This window comes from Asterias amurensis, chromosome 4 (assembly GCF_032118995.1).
Source record: "Asterias amurensis chromosome 4, ASM3211899v1".
NCBI classification, from domain to species: domain Eukaryota; kingdom Metazoa; phylum Echinodermata; class Asteroidea; order Forcipulatida; family Asteriidae; genus Asterias; species Asterias amurensis.
Window position 1 is genome coordinate 10029574 of NC_092651.1, and position 24950 is coordinate 10054523.

General features: G+C 40.7%; 3 protein-coding genes across 3 annotated transcripts in view; all 3 read left to right on the forward strand.

Moving 5' to 3' along the window:
- The first annotated feature begins 954 nt into the window (after window positions 1-954).
- Window positions 955-19867, forward strand: LOC139935902 (uncharacterized). The gene is made up of 3 exons (XM_071930525.1): window positions 955-2580; window positions 12791-14313; window positions 15915-19867. Exons 1-3 carry the CDS (start codon window positions 1093-1095, stop codon window positions 16411-16413), a joined length of 3510 nt encoding a protein of 1169 aa, XP_071786626.1. The 5' UTR covers window positions 955-1092; the 3' UTR covers window positions 16414-19867.
- A 698-nt stretch (window positions 19868-20565) lies between these two features.
- The window catches only part of LOC139936118 (adhesion G-protein coupled receptor G7-like), a 70682-nt gene continuing 66297 nt past the window's right edge, over window positions 20566-24950 (forward strand). The window contains exon 1 of the mRNA XM_071930850.1: window positions 20566-20771. The gene's annotated coding sequence lies outside the window, so the exon portion shown is untranslated. The remainder of the gene's footprint in view (window positions 20772-24950) is intronic.
- Window positions 20756-24950, forward strand: part of LOC139936117 (uncharacterized) — a 32634-nt gene continuing 28439 nt past the window's right edge. The window contains exon 1 of the mRNA XM_071930848.1: window positions 20756-21350. Within this exon, the coding sequence (XP_071786949.1) occupies window positions 21339-21350 (12 nt within the window). The 5' untranslated portion in view covers window positions 20756-21338. The remainder of the gene's footprint in view (window positions 21351-24950) is intronic.

The window sequence follows — 24950 nt, forward strand, 5'->3', positions numbered from 1 at the left end:
TGCCCTAGTTTATTTCGAGGACGGTGAGTTCAATGGCAATTAGAATTGTCCATAAGATGAAGTGAAATGCAGGTCTGAACTGTTGTCTTTTAAAAAAAAAGTATCGAAGACGTATAGAGATTGTAGATTGTCACAGCCTAGAGTCGACGATTATGTATTAATTTATACATAACGAAATACAAGTTAAAATGTGCATCAATTACAAAAAGGTATATATACATTACAAACTCATGTATGGTGATACCTCGTTTTCATTCGTTCAATTATTTATTAACGTATTTATACATAACGAAAAGACCATTTTAAATGTGCATCAATTAGGCCTACAAAGGGGTATACAATAACAATTAATGTATGGTGATACCTGTTTTTCATTTATTATATGAAGATTAGTTGAGGCTTGTATGAAGGTAATCTGTTTCCATGGTTATAAAGTGATAATAAATATTTATCGTACGTTGTTGTGAATACAGATAATTTCTCAAAATGACCTATAAGGCTAAAGATGTGACGTTGATGCATCGGCCCGTTTGATTCTCCACTATCTCCCCTGAGAGTGTGCTAGACTATGACCCTCGAAACCCCACACTTTGTTTTCAGGATCGACGTGGTTCAGCACACCTTACAAATAATTACACGCCAATCAGAGGTTAAACTCTCTTCCTAGTCTAATGTAGTAGTGGTGGAATGTTATGCATTTCGGTGCGGTGAAGGAAAAAAAAGATGATGACGTTTTGAAAGTTGGCCCAGTGGTAAGCTCTACAAAAAAAAAATCGCCAATCACTGTTGGTATGTGCTGTATGTACGTAGACATTGCATGTGTGTATGCAGTTGGTTCGAAGAGTTGGTATAGCAATGACACGCCGAACACTTACAATTTTGTAAAACCTACTTTTCCAGGTAGATGAGTAAGAATTTGTTTTGCTTTATGTTATACTGCCGCGGGTTAGATTTTCGGAATTCGGGGGACTTCTCATCAGTTGTGAAAAGAACTGTCCTGCTCATTAACTACTATCTGGGCGGAAGGCAGAACATTGACCGGGTCTACTACATTTACTTTCCAGGACTGCAAGGTACGGCACCTACCAAACAATGACTTTGGTTGGACACATGCTGGTCGCCATTTTGTTAATGGTCAGTGTGGATTCGGTGGTCATCAGGACCTCAACGGGATTAATACGAGGAGTGAAACATGAACTAGACGGAGTCCAGTTTCATCGGTACCTTGGCATCCCTTATGCCGAGCCGCCCGTGGGGCCACTGAGGTTCAGAGACCCCGTTGCAAAGTCACCCTGGAACTCGGTCCTCAACGCAACTTCCTACGGACCATCCTGTCCACAGGATATCCAAGCTGTGTCCAAGTTCTATCCTGATTATATGGTGAAGATTCCAGACAGGGCTCGAGAAATAAGCGAGGACTGTTTAACTTTGAATATCTTCGCACCAGTTACGGACACAGTTACCGGTCTGGCGGTGATGTTCTGGATTCATGGCGGGAGCTTCGAGACGGGGCAGGGGAGTGGGTACGACCCGTCCGCTCTGGTGACCCGTGGAGATGTCATAGTGGTCACCATCAACTATCGGTTGAATATCTTTGGGTTTCTGTGCACGGGCGACGAGAATGCACCGGGGAACTACGGTCTGCTTGACCAGCAACTCGCCCTGCAGTGGGTCCATGACAACATAGAATCGTTCGGAGGGGACCCGACCAGGGTGACGCTGTTTGGCCAGTCAGCTGGCGGTGCTTCGGTTACGCTTCACCTCTTCGCCAATAAGAGCAGGTCGTTGTTTCAGCGAGCAGCGGCACACAGCGGCTACCGTCACCCCTCCGTATACGCCAGTGGAAGAGGTGGATGGCTCGGAAAACGCGCAAGGGACATCGGCGAGGAAGCGGGGTGCGACTCGGGGTCCACAAACTCCGAACTTGTACAATGTCTCCGGGAACGTCCGATGGAAGATGTTCTAGCGGCCGGTCAAGCCGTGTCTGCCGCGGTGGCCTCGCACATTTGGTTCCCGGTCTTGGATAACAACATGATATCCTTAACCACTTCTCAGTTGCATTTGCAGCACGACTTCATGGTCCTCTTAACATCTGGGGACGGTTCCGTAATTTTGGAAGTCATTGATACCTATTTACGTGGTATGAATGCATTTAATGCAACCCTTGGTTTAACGGAAGACGAATGGGACAGCTGGCTCACTATGACCTACAGCTCATTACAGGTAACAAAACTTGCTACAGCCTTCGAGTACATGGACAACACCTTGCCAGACCCCAACTTTGCCCGAATGCAAGCCATGACAGAGATGATGATGGAGCAGAGCTTTATGCTTAGACTCAACCCATTCTTGACACTCTTGCCCAACTCGACAACCGTTCACATGGGCGTGTTTGATCACCGTTGCGAGGCTAATGACAGGTACCCGAGTCTCAACCAAGTACCGCACGGAGAGGAGATACCATTTTTGTTTGGATTGCCTTTTAACGGTTCTGGTATGGGCGCTGTCTTCACAGACGATGAAAGGGATCTCAGTGGACGTGTCATATCTTACTGGTCAAACTTCGCCAAGAGTGGGCAAGTATTGTTTTATCCTTTGATGCTTTGATGGGAGTGTCGTGGCAGAGTGCTTAAGAGCACCAAATTCAAACTCTGGTGTTTCTGATCAGTAGAGTGTGGGTTCGGTTCTCAGTCGTGACATTTTTGTCCTTAAGCAAAACACTTAACTATTGCTTTGTCCTTCGAATGGGGCGTTCAGCCGTTGGTCCCGTATGTTAAAAGAGAAGGGGTTCGTCTCGGTGTTCCTGGTTTGATTTGCAGCATATTGCGCTCAGCACTTTGTAAACCATCACATGGTGCTATGTGCAAGGAATAGATCTCATAATTCAAAACGTATAGTCCCATCTATACCGTGCGGGCAAGTACTGTGTCTAAATACGTGTGCTAGGGGCTTTACACACAAACGAAGCCTGAGCTGAAGTCAAATCTGTAATTTCGAAAGTTAAGGGCCGGAAAAGCTCCCTCTATAGTCGAACGTCTCGGCTATATAGTCGAATATCTCGGCCATCCAACCGGGCTGTACGGCCTAATCCACAGCCATGCAAACGACTGGCAAAATTACAAAAATGTTTGCGTAATTTTATTCTTTTTGTATTCTGGGATACGACACGAGAGGGCCGTCTCACGATCTACGAGTGATGTACGGTCGCCATTTTTGAATCGATGTGATGTGTTAATAAAAAACAAAATATGAATTTTGTGTTGAAATCTCATTTAATACAAACCGATACTGTGGTTAATAATGTACAGATGTAGGTCATACCTTTAACGAAAGTTACAGTAAAAAGCTAGTTATATTTCCTACAAAAATCGAGTTATGAATAATGCACCATTTCTATAATTCAAAATGGCTGAGCGGATAATCCACTTAAAGTTGTACGTAATCTCCATAGCTCACAAGTCTGGGAATTGTAAAGCGATTGAGGCCTTTGGTTGATATCCAGCCATCCTTCAGATCAGGGGTTTTGTTCATGGTGATAATCACATTGTAAATCTTAGATGTTTTTATGTAACTCAAAGCCGGCATTCATCCTTTCCGCAAATCCGGGTTATCGAAGAATAATCCTGCACCTTTATTTTATGTATTCATTAATTTCAAGATATTTGTACATGATACAAATATCAGCACAACTGCTGTTTGACATCATGATCATATGTAAAGTTCGAACATAAAAAAAAGGTTGTATACAGCACAAACAGTTTGACAAATAATTAAGACAGCTTCATAAAGAATGCTGATGAATTATTGCTTGTTGAAGTCACATCTTAACCTTTTTAATACTGAGATAACAAGGAGCCATTCCAACAGCTTTATTCCTCGTACTGCATCTCTTTAGAACTCCAGCTTATTTTCCCTCGACAGCTTAAAACATTTTTTTTATTTGGTGTGTACAAAATGTGAACCTTTGGAGTATAATTTAATCTCTTTAGAATAAAGACTTTTGCTTTTAGGCATTATTTAAATATTGTGGACAGCACCAAAATTTGAAATAATTGAGACAGGTGCATCAAGAATGCTAATACCTTTACTTCCTCCGACAATTTAAAACATTCATTAAAAAAGTTACAATTTATTAAGACAGATGAACCAGAAATCATGCATAGGAATACTGCTTAATTTCCTCAAACGAGTCGGAACTGAGCGGTTTTTGACGCCTTTTCTTGAGCCGTCTGTAATAAAGCACCAGCAATGAATGAAGGAGAGCTATTTATACAGCCTCCTTGCGTTTGCAAGTCAGTTCAAGATAAATGTGGAAGCCACAATATTGATTATTGTAAGAGCTTCACTCGGGTCCATCAAAAATCTGATCTAAATTGTACAGCAGTGATTTCAAACAGAATCTGTATTGGGTGTAGTAAACAAAAAAGTAATGGTTTGACTGGATGCGGTCTGGTTTGCATGTCGCCCTCTACGACCAGTTACAACCAACCCCGGTAACCACGCACCACACAAGTCATTCAACTGATATGGCCCCTGAAGCCCTTTGCACTCAACTGCTGTATGCACCGTGGCATCAAATCACCCGTGACAAACACATAATAGAGAAAAGGTGTTCAGTTGCTCTAATCGACATTTTTCTTGAATACTGGAGAAAAAAAACTTAAAGGCACTGGGCACTCAATTATAACAAAATAATTGTCAGCATAAAACTTACTTTGTAATGAGCAATAGAGAATTGTTGATAGTAAAAAAAAAAAAACATTGTGAGAACCGGCTCCCTCTGAGGTAACGTAGTTTTTGAGAAAGGCGCAACTTCTCACTCAAATATTAAAATACTTCTGGCCTGAAGCCTTTTATAGGCATCTGGAAACGCACACATTTGTGCAACGAGGGTGTTTTTTCTGTCATCATTCTCTTGCAACTTCAATTACCAATTGATTCCAAGTTTTCACAGATGTGTTATTTTATACATCCATGGAGGAATAATTATTCCTCCATGATACATCATACATGAATACACGAATACACGAAGTGAGAATACAGTGCGCTTAAAGGTGTAGTCATGTCTCGCTTGACCTCGTTGTGATGCCACTTGCCGTTATCAGTTAGCCTATGGAGGCCTACCGTTTCTCTATGTAGCTTCCCGTTGGTCTGAGGTTTCAGATATATATAAATTAAGGTAGATTTATGTGATGAGAAGTGAGCTGACATTGCAGTATGAAGCTAAGGGATTGTTGGAGAGAATAGTTATTTCTGATTTGTTTTCCTGCAATCTAAACCCTGGCATCTGAATATGAAATACTCAATATTTATGACAAATTTGTTCGTTCGTGTTTCTCCCTGTTGAACTTCGCTTATTTTTTTAAAGCAAATTTGTATTTCTTGGCAAAAAATGAAAAACCTTGGAGAAATTGGGCCCTGAAGGTTGAAATGATGTATAGTATTATTCCCTTTCAAGAAGTGAAATCGATGAAAAGCAAAATTAGCCCGTGGGAGAGTCATCGAAGCTAATTTCCTCTCTGAGATTGAAATGCCAGTTTATTGCTATACCGCAAATCATCATCTCTCATGGCATTCCAAAATGAGCTTGAATATCTATGTGTTTCTGCATGGGAGGGGGTGGGGGATGCCAGTGGGCAATGAAAAGTGATGACCGCGGGGAAACTAGTGTAGTTTTGTTTGGATTTTTGTCTCTCCCTTTTTGTTTAGGGGGGGGGGGGGTTGGCATCCGGGATTCAGTCGTACAGGTGCGTCGTACTCGTCTGGGTTTAATTGGCAGGTGTTTTTTAGTGGGCCGGAGTGAGGGACTTGACGGTGGGGGAGAGTTGAACTTGTCTGGTAAACGACTCCCAAGTGTTACGATGTAGACCAATAAAAGTCTCGTGTTCGCATAGCGGCATGTAACAATGAGTATAGGTTAATATGAACGATGTGGGGGTAATATATAGGCCCGATGGAGAGATTTAAAGGGAAGTTACACGTTTGGTAGGTACGCAAAACAAACAAATATTTACTTAAAACTGACTTGGTAACGAGCATTGGAGAGCTGTTGATAGTATAAAACATTGTGATAAACGACTCCCTCTGAAGTAACGTAGTTTTTGACTAAAATAATAAAAGACTTCTAGCTAGAACTAGAAGTCTAGTATTCCTATCTGAAAGCACACAAATTCGTCCAACAAGGGTGTTTTTACTTTCATCATTTTCTCGCAACTTCGATGACCAATTGAGCCCAAATTTTCACAGGCTTGTTATTTTATGGTTATGTTTGGATACACCAAGTGAGAAGATTGGCCTTTGACAATTACCAGACGTGTACAGTGCCTTTAAGACCCGTTCCTGTTTCCAAAATAATGTTTGATTGATAACACTTGAACCGCATGTTCTGTATGTAAACCATAATTTATTTTTTTGCATTATGAAAGCTGATACTGATTATAAGTTCAGACAGATAGGCTTTCCTGAATCCTCAGGAGTTTCGGTTTGAAATGCCAAAGTCTACAAAATAGCTCTCCCCACACACGCACACACACACGGAGACAATTTACTTATTATTTGTTATTGCCAAAAAAGAAACCACGCGAAAAAGCGTATGCAACCACTCAGTAAAAAAAAGAAAACAGGCCTACCAGTAATTCAAATGAGACTGCCCTACCCTAATTTACTTATCACTGGGTAGTTTGATGGTACATTCATATGGTGGCCCTGAAGGGACATCGCATATCGCAAACGTGTGCGCATACGTATGCAATGTCGTGAAACAATTCGCAAATATGTGCGCACACGAATGCAATGTCGTGAAACAATTCGCGAATATGTGCGCACACGTATGCAATGTCGTGAAACAATTCGCAAATATGTGCGCACACGTATGCAATGTCGTGAAACAATTCGCGAATATGTGCGCACACGTATGCAATGTCGTGAAACAATTCGCGAATATGTGCGCACACGTCTGCGAATATTATTTGCGATGTCGTGAATTTTATTGCATACCATGTTGCATACCTTTGAATAAAATGTCTAATGATCTGGGGGGTTTCTTTCCAACAGTGAGATAAGCGGTAGTCATTGCAGCAGTAGTCTTTGTTGTGAGGCAAGCGAGGCGTGTGGTCGTCCTTGACCTGGTGCCAAGTTCCTGGGTATACACATGCTTTACAGAGGGAGCCTGCTGTAGCGCCACAGTACTCCCTAGATCGGTAACAAATTATCCACAACTATGACATCATCCTAATGGTATGCAACATGGTATGCAATAAAATTCACGACATTGCAAAACAAATCGCACTCGTGTGCGCACATATTCACGATTTGGTTCACGAAATTGCATACGTGTGCGCACATATTCGCGATTTGTTTCACGACATTGCATACGTGTGCGCACATATTCGCGATTTGTTTCACGACATTGCATACGTGTGCGCACATATTCGCGAATTGTTTCACGATATTGTATACGTGTGCGCATATATTCGCGATTTGTTTCACGACATTGCATACGTGTGCGCACACGTTTGCGTTATGCGATGTCCCTTCGGGGCCACCATACATTCACGATGAATTTACTCTTCCCAAACCTAAGAACTTCCCCCCCCCTTTTTTTTTTGGGGGGGGGGGATGGGGTGGCAAATGTTCTGAGCGAGGAAGGGGGGAGGGGCGGTCTTACAGAATCACTTGCTATAAACAATTAAATAGAACTGCCACTTGTAATAGACCAGGGGTCGATTTCACAAAGAGTTAGGACTCGTCTTATCTCGAGTTTAGGATTAATCGTAAGGTCTGCATGTTATACAGTGCAGGGTTGGGACTCGTCCTAAGTCCTAAGATTAGTCATAAGTTAGGAAGAGTTTTGTGAAATCGACGGCAGGTCTCTTTAGAACGACATTTTAGGTGCTTCACAAACCTCCATTCCTTGTTTTTATCTTGCTTCCATCATCATAGAGTAAGGCTTCCATAAATCACAACAAGTCCTGAGGCACATGTACTTGGTGTACAAATTAAGAGGTTCCGATTTGTAAACCATCGACCCTCTTTCGCTTACAAACGACTTTTTGTTTATCATAGACGGCATTGGAGTAATGTGGAATGCGTTTCTACTTCTTTGTATTCAAGGTGTTCGGTTCAAATAGGTTGAGCATAATTCAACTTACTGGCACATTATTAGCGTTGAACCTGATCCAATAGGTAGGTGTTGAAAGGTTGAGGGGCATAGTGAGCTGCCGGAAAGGGCACAGGGTCAGGTGTATTCAGACGCCTCATGAGAGATCCCGTCTGATTGATACGGGATCCCATTGGGATCGTGTTGGGATCCTGTGGGATCGTATTGGGATCCACTGTGTGATCGTTGGGATCCATTGGGATCATATTTGGGATCCGTTGAGATCGTATCGAGGAGATCCACTGTGGGATCGTCGGCCATTGGGATCGTATTGTGATCCTGTGGGATCGTATTGTGATAAACTGTGGGATCATTGGGATCCATTGGGATCATATTGGGATCCGTTGGGATCGTATCGAGATCCACTGTGGGATCGTCGGCCATTTGGATCGTGTTGTGATCATGTGGGATCGTATTGGGGTCCACTGTGGGATCGTCAGGATCCATTAGGATCATATTGTGATCCTGTGGGATCGACTGTGGGATCGTCGGGATCCATTGGGATCGTTTTGGGATCCTGTGGGATCGTATCGAGGTCCACTGTGGGATCGTCAGGATACATATGGATCGTATTGGGATCCACTGTGGGAATGTTGGGATCCATTGGGATCGTATTTGGGTCCGGTGGGATCGTCCGGATCCACTGTGGGATCGTCGGGATCCATAGATAGGGATCGTATCGAGATCCACTGTGGGATCGTCGGGATCCATTGGGATCGTATTGGGATCCGGTGGGATCGTCGGGATCCTCTGTGGGATCGTCGGGATTCATTGGGATCGTATTGGGATCCACTATGGGATCGTCGGGATCCATAGGGATCGTATTGGGATCCGGTGGGATCGTCGGGATTCTCTGTGGGATCGTCGGGATTCATTGGGATCGTATTGGGATCCACTATGGGATCGTCGGGATCCATAGGGATCGTATTGGGATCCACGGTTGGATCGTATCGAGATCGACTGTAGGATCGTCGGGATCTATTGTGGGATCGTATAAACTCTACCATTACATGTAGACGTCTTTGTTGGATTCCCTGATGAATATCGTGGTTTTTATCGTTAGCCCAAAGAACGAGACCGGACGAATTTGTCTGAATGTCTCGCTTTGGCTGCATTTTAGCCAAATACAACAATATATAATTATACGTTTGGTAATGACAATTATTATGGGCAATAAAAACAAACTTTTGAACAAAGGCATATAGCCTAAATCGTGCAGATTTGGATAGCATATTTTTGAGAAACTTTTCACTTCGAAGTACTGCGGTCATGGACAAAGAAGCCACCAGTGATCACCCAAAAATTAAATCTGTGCAGCGTTACTGGCAGTAACGCTGCACAGATAGTGTCTTATTGCGATCATTCTTCCTGCGAGGACATAACCGCTCCAGATTTTAAGAAATATCTCAGAAAAGCTACCACCTTTTGAAATACAATTCTTTACAGATTAGTTTTATCATTGCTCTATGTTTTTTTTAAATCTACAATACAACAATATAGGTTTGGATCAAAAAGTTGGTTTCATGGTTTCATGAATTAGAAGTATACAATCCATCCCTTAGAATCTATATTTTGGCAAATATTACTCCCCAAAAACAGGCAATAAGGCCTAAGCCTTTTTTTTTATAAGATATCTGTTGAAAGTGTTAACATTTAAATGGCTATACGTTGAAGTAATTATGCGTGTTTCGTGATAAGTAGATGTAAAAAGCCCACGAATGCAACGGTATTGATACGGGCAGTCTGACACCTTACGATCTCACTTGATACCCCGTACTCGAAACGAAGTCTCCCGCAAGACAAAATACTACTCCATTTTCACTCTCAGATTTCATCGCGTGTACCATTAGAGAAAGGACGTGGTTTTCTCTCTATCTCTATCTCTCAGGTCAATGGCAATGCTTTAAAGGCGCGGGACACCGTTGGTAATTGTCAAAGACCAGTATTCTCACTTGGTGTATCCCAACATATGCAAACAATAACAAATCTATACAATTTTGGGTTCAATTGGGCATCGAAGTTGCGAGAGAATAATATAAAAACACCCTTGTCAGTGCACACAATGTGTGTGCTTTCAGATGCACAATAAAAGGTCGCAGGCCTGAACATTTTTGAGTGAGAAATTACTTCTTTCTCAAAAACTACTTTACTTCAGAGTGAGGCGCTTCTCCCAATGTTTATACTACCAACAGCTCTCCTTTGCTTTTTACCAATAAGTTGTTATGCCAACTATTATTTTGATGAATTATTACCAATAGTGTCCAGCCAGTGCCTTTAAAGCTGTATCTAAATGCACTTTGCTTGGAGTGAATAGATCGATGCATCTAATTCTGTACCATATTTTTGCACATGCATAATATATCAGGATGATGCAAGCAGCTAACATTACCGATATGTACTTCATCTTCTTAACTTGTGTTTGCTAAAAATAGTGATTATGGAGTTTAAAGGCACTGTGCAGGTTGAAGTTGTCAAAGACCCGTGTAACTTGGTGTATCCCATTATAAGCATAAAATGTTAAGCCTGTGATGAAAGAAAAAACACCCTTGTTGGACGAATTTGTGTGCTTTCAGATAGGAATACAAGACTTCTAGCTAGAAGTCTTTTAATCTTTTAGTGAAAAATTACCCCGTTTCTCAAAAACTACGTTACTTCAGAGGGAGTCGTTTCTCACAATGTTTTATACTATCAACAGCTCTCCAATGCTCGTTACCAAGTCAGTTTTTAAGTTAATATTTGTTTTGAGTAATTACCAATCATGGACCTTCCCTTTAAGTAGCTCTTTCAAATTTGGCGGATCACGTACACGGTATATCCAAACGTGTCGTGTACGTACACGATAAGAGATATTTTGTTGTTATTGATGTGGCGGCAACACGCTTCCCTACCCAAAGGATTCGGTGAACCCGATTTAAAGAAAACAACAGGGACAGGCCAGGGCCTGTGGAAAGACTGACGAACAAAACAAACAACATGACATTTCAGATCGCTTCTGTTGACATAATCCTCTTTTAAAATAGATGGTGAATATAGAACGATTACAGTTTCCCTGATTTCCAAACCAGCATTGAAGCACATCATTGTGTAGGCAGCATATTGTAATAGTAGTATGCACTGATGTTGTCTGATTTTGGAGCATCAAAAGTCACTGTGGCTCATTTTGTCCATAATAATGTACATAAAAAAATATAGAAGCGTAGTAAACTCCGCCCCCCCCCCCCCCCAACTGATAAAGCCCAAACTTTCACAGGTTTGTTATTGCATGTATGGTCTATCACACAAAACATAAACACGCTCTACGACTGTTTTGTCGGCTATATACCAATCTTGTATAATACCTTTAAAAGGGAATGTACAGTGCTAACACACATCGGTGTATGGGTAAAATAAAATATAAAAAAAATAATATATTCTTTATCCCCGATGCAAATTTAACATCTCTTATAGGGAATGTATTTGTACTCAAGCCTTTTAAAGCTTTCTTTAAGCTTTCCTTGGGATGGGGCGATTGCGTTTGAATAAACGCTTGAATATTTTCCTCATTTTTTTTATCTGGCAGACCCGAATTACATTGAATTCCTCCGGCTGAGCTAATTTGGAATTCAAATTCCTTGGGGGTATCCATGTGCGTGTTAAATTGCATGTCTTCATGAATATTATGCACAGTGTTAAGGATATCCGCTTCTGTATCACACAGGATTTTTACCTTAATTTTTTTTAAGGGAACAATGTCTCAAAACTGTCGTGTCAGGTGAATAATAATTTCTCAGGACGTGTGGCACCGATGCCGTCTCTCACCAAGTAGGCCTACTCCAGAATGAGGGGTTTGCAAAAACCGGAATTGGGAAAATTGCCAATGGTGCACGCGCACCATTTGAGAAATCTGTAGTAGCTTTTTTTTGTATTTGATTGAATGAATGAACACTTCTGAGTGAGAGAAGAATCTAAACCACGTTTAAGTGGATCCTAGTAGTGGAATTTATTTATTCTTTATACTATTTGGTGTGTATCTACTTGCCAGGTAGAGTATGTTTTTTTAGAGAACTGTCTTGCTATATATTCTACTGCCGCGGATTAGATGTTCTCGGATATCTTCGGGAGTCTTAATTCTCAGTTCTGAAAAGAACCGCCTGCTTTTTAACATCGGCTATATGATCGTTTTTAACTGCACTACAACGGATTGAGTTCTTAATTTGTCAACGTTTCGACTCTTGCTCTATAGTCATTCCTATTATTCACGGCAGTGGAATATCTTTGAGAGTGGCGAGGGGTGGCACTTCTTCTTATCAACGGACTACTACTACACTGCATAGCGTCTTCAACTCTCAACGTGGTGCAAACTAGTTTGCTAGTGACCCCTATGTGTAATTTGCCGTAAGGCTTTTGTGTAGCGTTAGTGTATTGTCGCCCTGCTGTGTATTGTACGACTTGGTCTGTTTATGCTCTGCTGGAGAAATGAAATTCCATAATTTCAATAGCTTCTAAAGTTTTGTTGTGTAGGCTATGACTCGGTCAGCAAGCACGCAATTTACTATTGAATAGAGTGCTCTTTTGTCATTAATATTACCCATTCATGCATCGAACTACAAGTGCAACTACGTTAGCGGTACCTGTACGAGTTCGGGTCAGTAATTACAGGCGTGTTTCGTCTTGTCATTAAAAATGTTCTCACTCGAAATGGCGGTGCTCGCGTCTTTGGCGTGCATGTCGCTTATGGTTATTCCGATTGCTTGTGTCGTTGGCCCGATCGTGAGTACGACTTCAGGGGATCTTCGAGGTGTCCAACAAGATCTTGACGGGACTGATTACTGGTTTTTTAAGGGGATACCCTACGCAGAGCCACCGACCGGGGAGTTGAGGTTTAGTGCCCCCGTGGAAAAGGCAGCGTGGGACGGTACGTTCAACGCGACCAAGTACGGACCGTCGTGTTGGCAAGACATCACGGGTGTGGCCACATTCTACCCTGATTACGTCGTGCAGATACCAACGGAAGCCGCCGTGCTTGATGAAGATTGTCTGTCACTAAATGTGTACACTCCGGTGGATGTTAATAGCAATGCGTCCGGGCCCGGTCTGGCTGTTATCTTTTACATACATGGGGGGAGCTACTTGACGGGTCAGGGGAGTGGATACGACGGGTCCGCCCTGGCAGTTCGCGGTAATGTCGTCGTGGTCACTATCAACTACCGGTTGAATTTCTTCGGGTTCTGGGGTACAGGTGACGAGAACGCTAAGGGGAACTACGGTCTGCTCGATCAGCAGTTAGCGCTGAAGTGGGTCAACGAGAACATCGCTGCCTTTGGGGGCGACCCGAGCAGGGTGACTCTCTTCGGCCAGTCTGCAGGTGGCGATGCTGTGACCCTTCACCTCTTCGCTAACGCCAGTCGCCCGCTCTTCAGACGTGTCGCTACCCACAGCGGACCCGTTGCGTCCACAAGCATGCTGAAGCCTACAAGCGAGATTGAAGATCTCACCACCCGTATCGGGAAGGCTACGGGGTGTAACTATAAAGATACTTCAAGGCTTCTCGAATGCTTACGGGATGCTGGCAAGACGCCCGAGGAGCTCTTCGCACACGGCGCTGCTGTGGCCGACAGCATCAGCCCGTTACCCCTTGTGTACATCCCGTTCATTGATGACGTCTTCTTGTCTTATGATTTTGACCGTCCGGACTTGTTTCATGATCTCCTGGTCCTGCATACATCCGGCGATGGGTCGGGCATTCTAGACTCGGGGGCTGTCCCCGCGTTCAACCCTATGGATGGAATAACACAAGAGCAATTTGACCATGTACTGCGTTTGTTTGGGCTGGGAGAGTTGGGCAATCTCGCGGTTACTCGTGCGTACACGAAGCAGGACCAGGATGGAATCTCTCGTATGCAATCTCTCGCAGATGTCATGCTGGACTACAACTACCTCGCTAGCCTGTCCAGGCTACTGAAAGGGCTGCCGCCTCTGGGGTTGTGCCATGCGGCTATATTCGACCACCGGAGTGACGCGGATGACAGGTATCCACAACTCAACCTGGTGCCTCATGGAGAGGAGTTATCCTACGTGTTTGGATTGCCTTTCAGTAAGGCGTACAGCTTCACTGATGATGAGAGGTGGCTCAGTCATCGGGTCATGACCTACTGGTCAAATTTTGCCAAGAGCGGGTAGGTTCAATATTCAACTTCAGTTCAGTTCATCTCCACTTTATAATTTCCCCAATGAAAAGTGTGCAGGAGGTCAATTTGACCATGCTTAATAGAAGTACAGACAAGCTTGAGCCGAATTGAAATTGGGTATGCACACAAAAAGTTCATTGCAAACTCAATAATACAAGGGCACAACTTTTTAAAAATTCACCCTTGTGGACCATTCCATTGTCCCTGCACTTTACAGTTTCCCATAGACTTGATATACATATTTACTTGAGGAGCATCCCAGTCTTGAGAATTTCCATGAGGAGTCCTTTTGTTACTCAGTTTTGTTCTGCTTGGTCTTGATGAGGTACCAAATAATATGAACATATTATTGTGTACCTTTGTTGTAATACCTAAATTGTATGTGTGTGTTGTTGTCATTAAAGGCAGTGGACACTATTGGTAAATACTCAAAACAAGTATTAGCATAAAACCTTGCTTGGTAACAAGTAATGGGGAAAGGTTAATAGTATAAGACATTTACGAAACGGCTCCCTCTGAAGTGACGTAGTTTTTGAGAAAGAAGTAACGAATTTGATTTCCAGACCTCATATTTAGAATTTGAGGTCACGAAATCAAGCATCTGAAAGCAAACAACGTCGTGTGACCAGGTTTTCACAGGTTTGTTATTTTATGCATATGTTGAGATACACCAAGGTGAGAAGACTGGTCTTTGACAACTACCAATAGTGTCCACCGTCTCATAACTTATCATTTTAGAACGACTCTCACATGATTCCAAACATATTGAATGTAAAAGCAAATTGTAAAAAATAACGCTGGATAAAAATAACTTTCCCACTTATCGCCATATGAGCGAACAGGTGTAACTTCATCTATTACAGACAAATAAGACAAAATCAAGCATTTTTTTTGCCGTTAATGTTGAATTTGTTTTTTTTAACTCGGGCGATGCATCTTTAACTAAACCCATTCGTGGGTTGCGCGACGCACTTGTAAGGTCGAGGCCAGAGTCATGTAAAGCGGTTAAATATTGTGGAATCGATTTCAGTTCTGCCCCTACACTGTTTACTTAGCCATGTCCCAAGCGGTTCATTCCCAGAACACTGTTTGGTGATGCACAACTAAAGTTCGCCTGGGGTAGAGGTTTATTAGCCTTAACATTGCCAGCCGTACTGTACCGTGACATTACTGTTAAGTTCCTCCATGGTGTTATGTGCAGTCGGAGTACGAGGTTGCAAAAGCACATCGACCCCATATTGTGACGATGTCACTCTAGTTCTCGCACGTGTCCACGCCTTAAGGCTCGTGCCGCTTTCGTTTTTAGGTAGTACTTTTTACCGCCATGGTCAAGGCTGACCGTACTGCTTGCTCGATACTTTCTGGGTGTGACATGGGTGTGGCAGATGTGAATATTTCTCAAACACGTCCGCGCGCGCGTCCGTGGCCCACACCCTTTTGCATCCTGAAGCAGATGTTGGTCGATCAAACCAAAATGCTTCCGCGGTTGCTCGATAGTAACACAGGGTCAAATTTCTCCAAATCCCTTCCCGTGAAAGTATGAATACAAATGCCTGCAATTTTGTATTTTGTTTTTGTTTAATAAACAGAGATCCGAACGTCAACCCAGATGACCCCCCGAGTGTCAACCTGACGTACTGGCCAAAGTACGGTGACGCTGAGAAGTACCTGCTCATCCAACTGGCCGACGACACACCGGGTGAAGCATACCGCCAGGATAAGGTCATGTTCTGGACTGACTACCTCCCCAATCTCCGCCGGGCCGCCGTGGAGTCTTGCCCCGACCAGCCGGACGGCTCGGCCACCCCGCTCTGCGAGGAGGTGTTCATCGGCGAAGGCCTGGGCTTCAAGCTGACGCCGGACCAAGCAGAGTCACTGATTGAAGTCTTCTTGTTTGTGATCGTTGCTCTGCTTGCGCTGATTATTATAGTATTCGGTGCGGTACTTGGGTACAAGTTTAAGTACAAAGAAAACAAGACTCACTCCAAATCGAACGGGCTTGTCAAGACCAACGGGTCGCTGCAGAAGAACTCGGCGTTCGAAGTGAACGAAGCTTTTTACTCCGAATCAGAAGATACGAAAATGTAAAGAAAACAAACAAATTAATGTTCAATCGACAAACGACGATTGGAGCCTGACAGGTGTAGTTAGGTCATTGACCTACTGGACTTTATAGAAACAAAATACAGCAAAACAGGCTGAACAAATTGCAAGAATTTTCCCTTTTTTGTGTTTTGTGTTTAATTAAAGAAATATATTCCCGATTTTCAAGTGACTGTTTGGGTTTTTAATATGAACAGCCGTTGTGAGTTATCAAACGTAAAACATGTTGCTTTTTACTGTCACGATTTCTTTCTTTTTGTAGACATTAAGGAAACATATTCCCAATTTTCAAGGGATTGTTGGAGTTAAAATGAACAGCCGTTGTGTATATAAAACGTTATCGGTTGCTATTTAATGTCACGAAAACAAAGTTAAACTCGCGCATAATATAGAATTTTTACGGAAACATATTTACCGCGCGTTAAATCGAAATACGTTTTAGGCCTTCTTTGTAAATAATGTTTGATTTGGCGTTAGTGCATTCTACATTCAGTTAAGAAATGTCTCTATATCAGGAAATGTAAAAAATATTGAGAAGTTTAATACACATATCAAAATGTTGTTATTCGCACACGACTTGTAATAAGTAGTTTTTGTATTACGAATTGTTATGTAAGTTACGAGTAAGCACGAAGTTTCTCGATTTCACAAAGCGGATTGGTCTTAACTGCTAAGCAAAGTGTGATGTCATGACGGCTGATTCTTAGTACTTTGTGAAATCGAGCTCATAGTTTGAGGACAAACAATTAGATAAATATTTTAAAACACAGATAAAAAAAAATCAACCTTGGTTTTAGTGTTAGGAGTATATACAAATTATAATTGTTCATAATAATAATAACAATAATAAAACACAGTTTTTATATAGCGCTTCACACAAAAAGCCTCAAAGCGCTTTACAAGAAGAAAAAAACAATGTAACAACTTAACATAATTAAAGATAAGCATATATACATAGAAAGCGGCAGAAAACAACAGAGAACTAATTGAATAAATAGGTTTTGAGCAGTGATTTGAATTGATTAGCAGTTTGGGCAGTTTTTATGTGGTTTGGCAGAGAGGCGTAATGTTCTATTCACACTGCACTCCAGTAACCGACCTATGTGAAATGTAATCCTCCCTTGTCAGTTCGTTTATGAATACTGAACAATATCACAAGTTGGCATGTCTGTTTTATTTTATTTTAGTGTTACAGCACGGGTCCGAGTGGTTTTGTTTTGCCTATCTGAGTTCGGACCCTAGAGGTAATAATCCAATGTTTATTATTGGGTTGTACAAAGAAAGGAACAGTATAAAGTAAAAGTGACCATGGGGATTTTAAAACATTCTATATTTTATATAGGATTTGAGGCATTGCATGGTGGGGTATCAATATATATTGGTTTGCGGTAACACCATGTGTGTATCTACTTGCCAGGTAGAGTTGTTCTTAGGGAACTGTCTTTCTTTATTCTACTGCCGTGGAGTAGATAATCGGAGGTTCGGGAAACTTCTCAGTTCTGAAAAGAACTGTCCTGCTTTTATAACTATTACCAGGGCGGATGGTATAGAAATTAGACTGGACTACTACTTTAGCTTATAGGATCGTATTAACTGTACTATTTTGACTGAGTTGTTCTTAGGGAACTGTCTTGCTTTATTCTACTGCCGTGGAGTAGATAATCGGAGGTTCGGGAAACTTCTCAGTTCTGAAAAGAACTGTCCTGCTTTTATAACTATTACCAGGGCGGATGGTATAGAAATTAGACCGGACTACTACTTTAGCTTATAGGATCGTAATAACTGTACTGCCGCGGAGTCAGTTCTGAATTGGTCTCTAAAATTCTATATTTTGATGTTTACAACTGTCCTACATATTAAAGACACTGGACACTCTTGGTAATTGTCAAAGACCAGTCTTCTCACTTGGTGTATCTCAACATATGCATAAAATAAAAAACCTATGTGAAAATTTGAACTCAATTGGTCATCGAAGTTGCGAGATGATAATGACAGAAAAATACCTTTGTCAATTCGTGGAAAATTACTTCGTTCTCGTAACTATGCCACTTCTATGCCACTTCTCACAATGTCTTATACTACCAACCTCTCCCCATTATTCGTGATCAAGAAAGGTTTTATGGTAATAATTATTTCGAGTAATTACCAATAGTGTCCACTGCCTTTAAAGGAATATCATACTTCAAAATGTAGTTCCTAAACATACCTTGCAGGAAAACAAAGAGCGCCCCCCCCCCCCCTTTAGGGGTGCGACTATAGCACTTTATAAGAAGCTATTGGTCAAGTGCAGATGTACAACTGTATCAGACTTCATGGGAAAATGCACCGCAATAACATTCAATATAGAAGACTGTATGTAGGCCTAGTTTATTACTTTGAATCGAACTCGACTCGTCAAAGCACAGCCCCGAAGCTATCGATGACCTAGGTTGACCCCTTTATTATGATTGGCACAACAGAACACGCAGGTATGATGTTACCCCAGCATCGAGCATAGGTTATGTATGTCCATAAAAATGTATATTGAATATTTCTGACACTTGTTTTTTAGCAGCATGTTACAGGGTTCACACAGAGTGTCAACACTCAGAAAATGAGATCAGTTCTTTCGCAAGGTTGACTGTCTTTCCGACTTATTCTTGGGTTGAGTTCACTACGAAACTTGCTAAGAAAAAGTCGCTTCTTGGCTTTGAAAATAAAACATGGCGTATTAGATTGTCCTTAACATGATGTTATGTTCACTACTAAGTCGTACTGGCGTAACCTCACTCAATATATTTACTCAGGAGTCGACAGGATGAATTTTCCCGGGCCTTAAAGCGGGCCCCGGACCCTACGCCGTAAATGTCATGTGTGGTCCCCCCATCTTTCAAGACGAATTGACGCCCCTGTTTCAGGTTATAAGTTAAAACATGGCGTACTAGATTGTCACTAACATTACAAGTCTACATATTATATTCAGTGAGTTCTACTGGCGTTATATAACGCCATGTCTTACCTTACTCAATTTACTGGGTCGACTGGATTTACATAAGCCGGGGTTTTCGACAATATTGGTACTCAAAATTATTGTAAGCATAAAAACTGACTTGGTACCAATCAATGGTGTTGGAAGTGTAAAAATAGTATAAAATATATACACCAGGTGTTTACTGCAAAATTAAACTAAACATTCAAACCTTACCCGTACAATCGAATGCCTCAAAACCCCAAATAAAAGTAATGTTTTGCATTTTACGCTGCTTTGGATTTATACAAACTTCCAATCGGGGTAGAAATCATTTCATACACCAGTACAATTAATTTAAATTAAAAAAAAATTGTAAATTATGTAAACATTGTTGATGAATTCGAATTAAATGTTTAGATAAAACACAATGGATGGTGTTAATTTTGTGAGCATATTTTTGTTTCGGCTGTTTTTGACATCTCATGTCCCCTTCATTGTATCTGAAGTAAAGTTGTTGCTACGATTACGAAAGATAATGCAGTTTTGACTTGTATGTTTTGGAATTGTAAATTAATCTTTAAGTGATATATCACTATCTTTGTTAAGGATGTGTATTAGATTATAAACAATGAACTGATTGAACCTAATTATCTTTTTCTTCTTCTGTTTCTTAATTACTAATAATCGTGGACCTTTAAACATGTTCACTGAAGATGCCATAATGTTTTTCTAGAAACTCGCAGCCATCGTCAACATTTCCTCCCTGCTTGTTCAGCACATCCGATTTGATAAACACTTCACACGAGTTAACTTTATACACACGATGAATGACATATTTTTATAAAGGGAACTTCAGCCCTGATTTGAAGCATTGCTATTTGCATTATATATAAGAAGCACTGGTTTGTTAAGCTCAGACATTATTCTTCTTTTTCTTCAGCCGACCGATAGGCCGTGTCCGAAACGAAGACTTCGGCTACAGCTACGGCTAGATCGCGCGCGTCTGCTATTCTTCAACACTGGTAGACGCGCTGATCTAGACGTAGCTGTAGCCGAAGTCGTCGTTTCGGACACGGCCTATGACTCGCTCAAGGGACAGTCTGACCTGTGAGTTTTTGGACTGCAGAGGGCGCTCATTAATTTGTGACAGGTACAGATCCAGAATGTATGGTTTGAGCAGAGTAGAGACAACGCACGTCGAATTATGTGAGCACGTTATATCCGGAGGTCGTTGGTTCGAGTCTCACTCTGGTTAATTTTGTCCATGTTCAGCCCCAAATCATTCAAGCTTTACCTAGTCAGTTTCCTTTGTGGTTATATTATGTGTAACGGAGAAAGCCAATGCGTAGTAAGAACTGAGACTGCTGTGAGGCTCAAAGAAACTCTTCCCTTGGTATGTGATGTGTTGTTTATTGATTCATCCAAACCATAAAAATGTTGTCATCCATCAACCAACTTCGCATTCTGCCAGTTTTGTTGGCTAACAATCATGTTGTAGCGATTTGTAAATCCTTGGGAATGTCACAGAATGCAGCACTCTTAATCGCTTTGGTGGTGGGGATTGACATTTTTGTAGCATTGTCTGCACAAATACGTAAAACGCTTATTTGGAACATGAGAGGTAGAAATAGATTTCTACCTCCATGTTTGGAAGATGCTCATTCGAGCGTCACGGTTTGCTGAGGTGCAAAATGAGAAGCGAGAGACGAGCTATAGGAGGCAATGGCCGTGCGGAATTGGCGGCTGCGGTCGCTGCTGGATCACCACATGTTGAAGCACTTGAAACAACCTCGGCCGCTACTCCAAACTCGACCCTTCTGCACAACTTTCTTCTTTGGATAATGGGACCCAACAGCTGAATGCAGAGTGCTTTTTGTTGTCTTCGTTTCCCAAGTTAGCCATTTGCTCCTTGACCTTGTTGACACCACTGCAACGGTTAGCTGCCTCGCTGACAGTACAGATGAAATTTATGGTGAGTTTTTTACTTTTGATTGTTGTACACTTCATCTGTGATTTTTGTAAAGGCCTGTTTATTCATTAAATTGGGTTAAAGGTCAAAGTGCATGTTGATGGTACTCGAACTTGAGTACTACCATTTTTAGTGTTGTAGTACTCGTTCTCAGTACTTGAGTACTACCATTTGTAATAATGATGGTACTTGAACTCCTTGAGTACTACTGTTTATTTATTTAGGTGTTCGGGCCAACAGCCCGGAACACCTCTTATTTTTGTTCATTTTTTTTTTCTTTTTCTTCATACTTCTTCTTCTTCTTCTTCTTCTTCTTCTTCTTCTGAACGTCCCTTGTCCGCTAACAAAAGCGCCTTTCCCAAACTTGTATGAACTTGAAACTTCACACATAGTTAGCGATTTATTAGGAGAAGAAACCGTGTGAGTTACGTCATGATGACGTCATCAATTCTTGAGTTATGAATATTCAAAGTTTATTAATTCAAAAAATCATAACTTTTGATCTACATGAGGGATTCTTACAATTGAAACATCATCGGAATTGTCATTGAAAACTCCGTAAACGCCCCACAGACATGACCCCATTTTGATGTTGTCTTCCGGCTCAAAAGAGAGGTTGAAAATTTCAAAATTCACGTCTAAAGAACAACGTAAATCCCCATTGGTATGTGCATAAACATTGCAACGTGTAGTGTATTAGCGGTGCAGCAGAGTCACGCTCCAGTGATCATCCATAGAGCGCGAAAAAGCTTCATGAAAAATAGTCCTCGTTCAAGGCGGTTAAAACATACATGCCCCTTACAGTCTTTTCTACAGTCGTCAATATTTCCTAAGTTCATATAACCTAAACTACATAAGCTATTTTGACAATCTATACATCATATGAAAGGGCGTTACGTACTTTACAGAAATGGATATGTTGGTGAACTTTCGTTGACCTTTTGACCTGTTTAAACCGGATGTGACTGTGAAATGATTTGAAAGGGCGTTGTTTATTGCCTTTTAGGTTGAAATTATACATCCTTTGATGCTTAACCATCACCACAGCATACAAGTCTGGCAAAGGTCTGGTTTAAAAGACATACTTGCTAAGCTCACATAAACTTGAAACTTCACACATAATTAGATATTCATTAGTAGATGAAACCGTGTTAGTTTCGTCATGATGACGTCATCAGGTGTCGAATTACAAGGTTTTTAGGTTCAAAAAGTGACCATTTGCTTTTCGCTATATGTCTTCGAATTTTACAGTTATGCTATTCATAATTACGCATCTGATAGATCAAGACTGGGACTACATTTGAAAAGTTAACGTCAAAATCGTATGACCCCTCCTTCCGTTCGTACCGGAAGGTCAAAGTTTGCAATTGTATATTTTTCTTCAAAAATACATCTCCGTCCCTTGCCCTCTAACAAAAACACACTTTCCAAACCTGTATGAACTTCTAACTTCACACATAGTTAGATATTTATTAGGAGAAGAAACCGTTTGAGTTACGTCACGATGACGTCATCAATTCTTGAGTTATGAATTTTCAAAGTTTATTATTTCAAAAAATCATAACTTTTGATCTACATGATGGGTTGTTACAATCGACACATCATTGGAAAGTTCGTTAAAACCTCCGTAAATGCCTCACAGACATGATCCCATTTTGAGCTCGTCTTCTGGTTCAAAATCGAGTTTGAAAATTCATAATTTCATGTTTAAAGAACTACGAAATTTCCCCATTGGAAATTGCAAATTAAAACCTAAAGCCAATCTCACACAAAAATATTGCATTTGTGAAGAAAAAAAGGAGTCGTTAAAACCTGTGACACAAGTTTAACTATAAAAATTAACGACACGTTGTAGAAAAAGTCATCTTTATGGTTCAATGGTTTTGAACTACGTCATCACTTAACGCCCAACCGAACACCGTATTTTTGTCATTAACAAAAATTGTATGTCTAGTTATTTCCTTTTATTGTTTATCCTTACCTTATCTGTTATTTATTTATTTTTAATTTATTTATTTTTAATTTATTTTTACTTATTTACTTTTAATTTATTTTTTGTTCTTATTAGATTTTGAATTTATGCTTTCTTATTAGATATTTATTATTCACTATTGGTTGTATAATTATCTGCTTTTATTATTGCTTTGTGTACTATATTATGTTAAATCTATATTAATTTTATTGTGTACCCCAGATGTGGGGCAACAGATCTACGGATCATAGTATGTATTTGCTTTTGTTGTCCCTTGCCCATCTCGGGGTATATTTGTCAATGTATTTTGTTTTGTACTGTTATGGCAAATAAAATAATAATAATAATAACAATAATAATAATAATAATAATAATAATAATAATGATAATGATAATGATAATGATAATGATAATGATAATGATAATGATAATGATAATGATAATGATAATGATAATGATAATGATAATGATAATGATAATGATAATGATAATGATAATGATAATGATAATGATAATGATAATGATAATGATAATGATAATGATAATGATAATGATAATGATAATGATAATGATAATGATAATGATAATGATAATGATAATGATAATGATAATGATAATGATAATGATAATGATAATGATAATGATAATGATAATGATAATGATAATGATAATGATAATGATAATGATAATGATAATGATAATGATAATGATAATGATAATGATAATAATAATTAATTACTGTTGAATGTTGATGGTACTCAAACTCAGTACTCGAGTACTACCGTTTTTGAGTGTTGTACTACTCAAACTCAGTATCAAGTACAACCATTTTGAATGTGGTAGTACTCAAACTCGGTACTTGAGTACTACCATTTTTAATGTTGATGGTACTCGAACTCTTTATCGACTTGCTGTTTTTAATGTTGATCGTACTAGAAATCGGTACTTGAGTCCATTTTGAATGTTGTAGTAGGCCTATTGGAACTTGGTACTTGAGTACTACCGTTTTTAATGTTGATGGTACTCGAATTCGTTACTTGAGGATGATAGTTGATCTCAAACTCTGTACTTGAGCACTACCGTTTACAATGTTGATGGTGCTCGAACTCTGTATCGACTTGCTGTTTTTAATGTTGATCGTACTGGAACTCGGTACTTGAGTACTACCGTTTTGAATGTTGAACCCAATTACCCAAGGAAATCGTCAGGGTCGAGTACTACTCGCCAACCTTAGTACTCAGGCATACTTGATACCCGACTGAAAAATACTTAAATATGCAAAACTGATGAAACCATTATTATCTCTTGTAAAACCATAAATAAATAAAAAGTTTCTTTTAACTTTCCCAGACCTGTCAGAACTCCATTCTGATCGTATTTCAAACCCCATCTCATGTTCCATTGCTCATGTCAATGGAACATGATAGTCTACTCTCTGAAACTTCCGAAACCTATGCTAAAAATAAACCGACTGGATATAAATTTCCGCCGGCTGTTCGCTTAATGGACTCGCAGACAGAGGGAGCATCGGTTACAACTCTTGAATGTATTTAGTCGGGGAAGGGGTGGGAGGGGTGAATGGGCGCGACGCAAACAGCTTGGTCGTGGGGCGCCAAGGTCCTCTGTTCCGG

What these genes read in the sequence shown, in the direction of transcription:
- LOC139935902 (XM_071930525.1), top strand. Translation starts at nt 1,093, where the DNA reads ATGACTTTGGTTGGACACATGCTGGTCGCCATTTTGTTAATGGTCAGT. An exon ending in ACTTCGCCAAGAGTGGGCAA is followed by an intron (nt 2,581 to 12,790) that starts GTATTGTTTTAT and finishes TCGGGTCAGTAA; the next exon opens with TTACAGGCGTGTTTCGTCTT. An exon ending in TCAAATTTTGCCAAGAGCGG is followed by an intron (nt 14,314 to 15,914) that starts GTAGGTTCAATA and finishes TTTAATAAACAG; the next exon opens with AGATCCGAACGTCAACCCAG.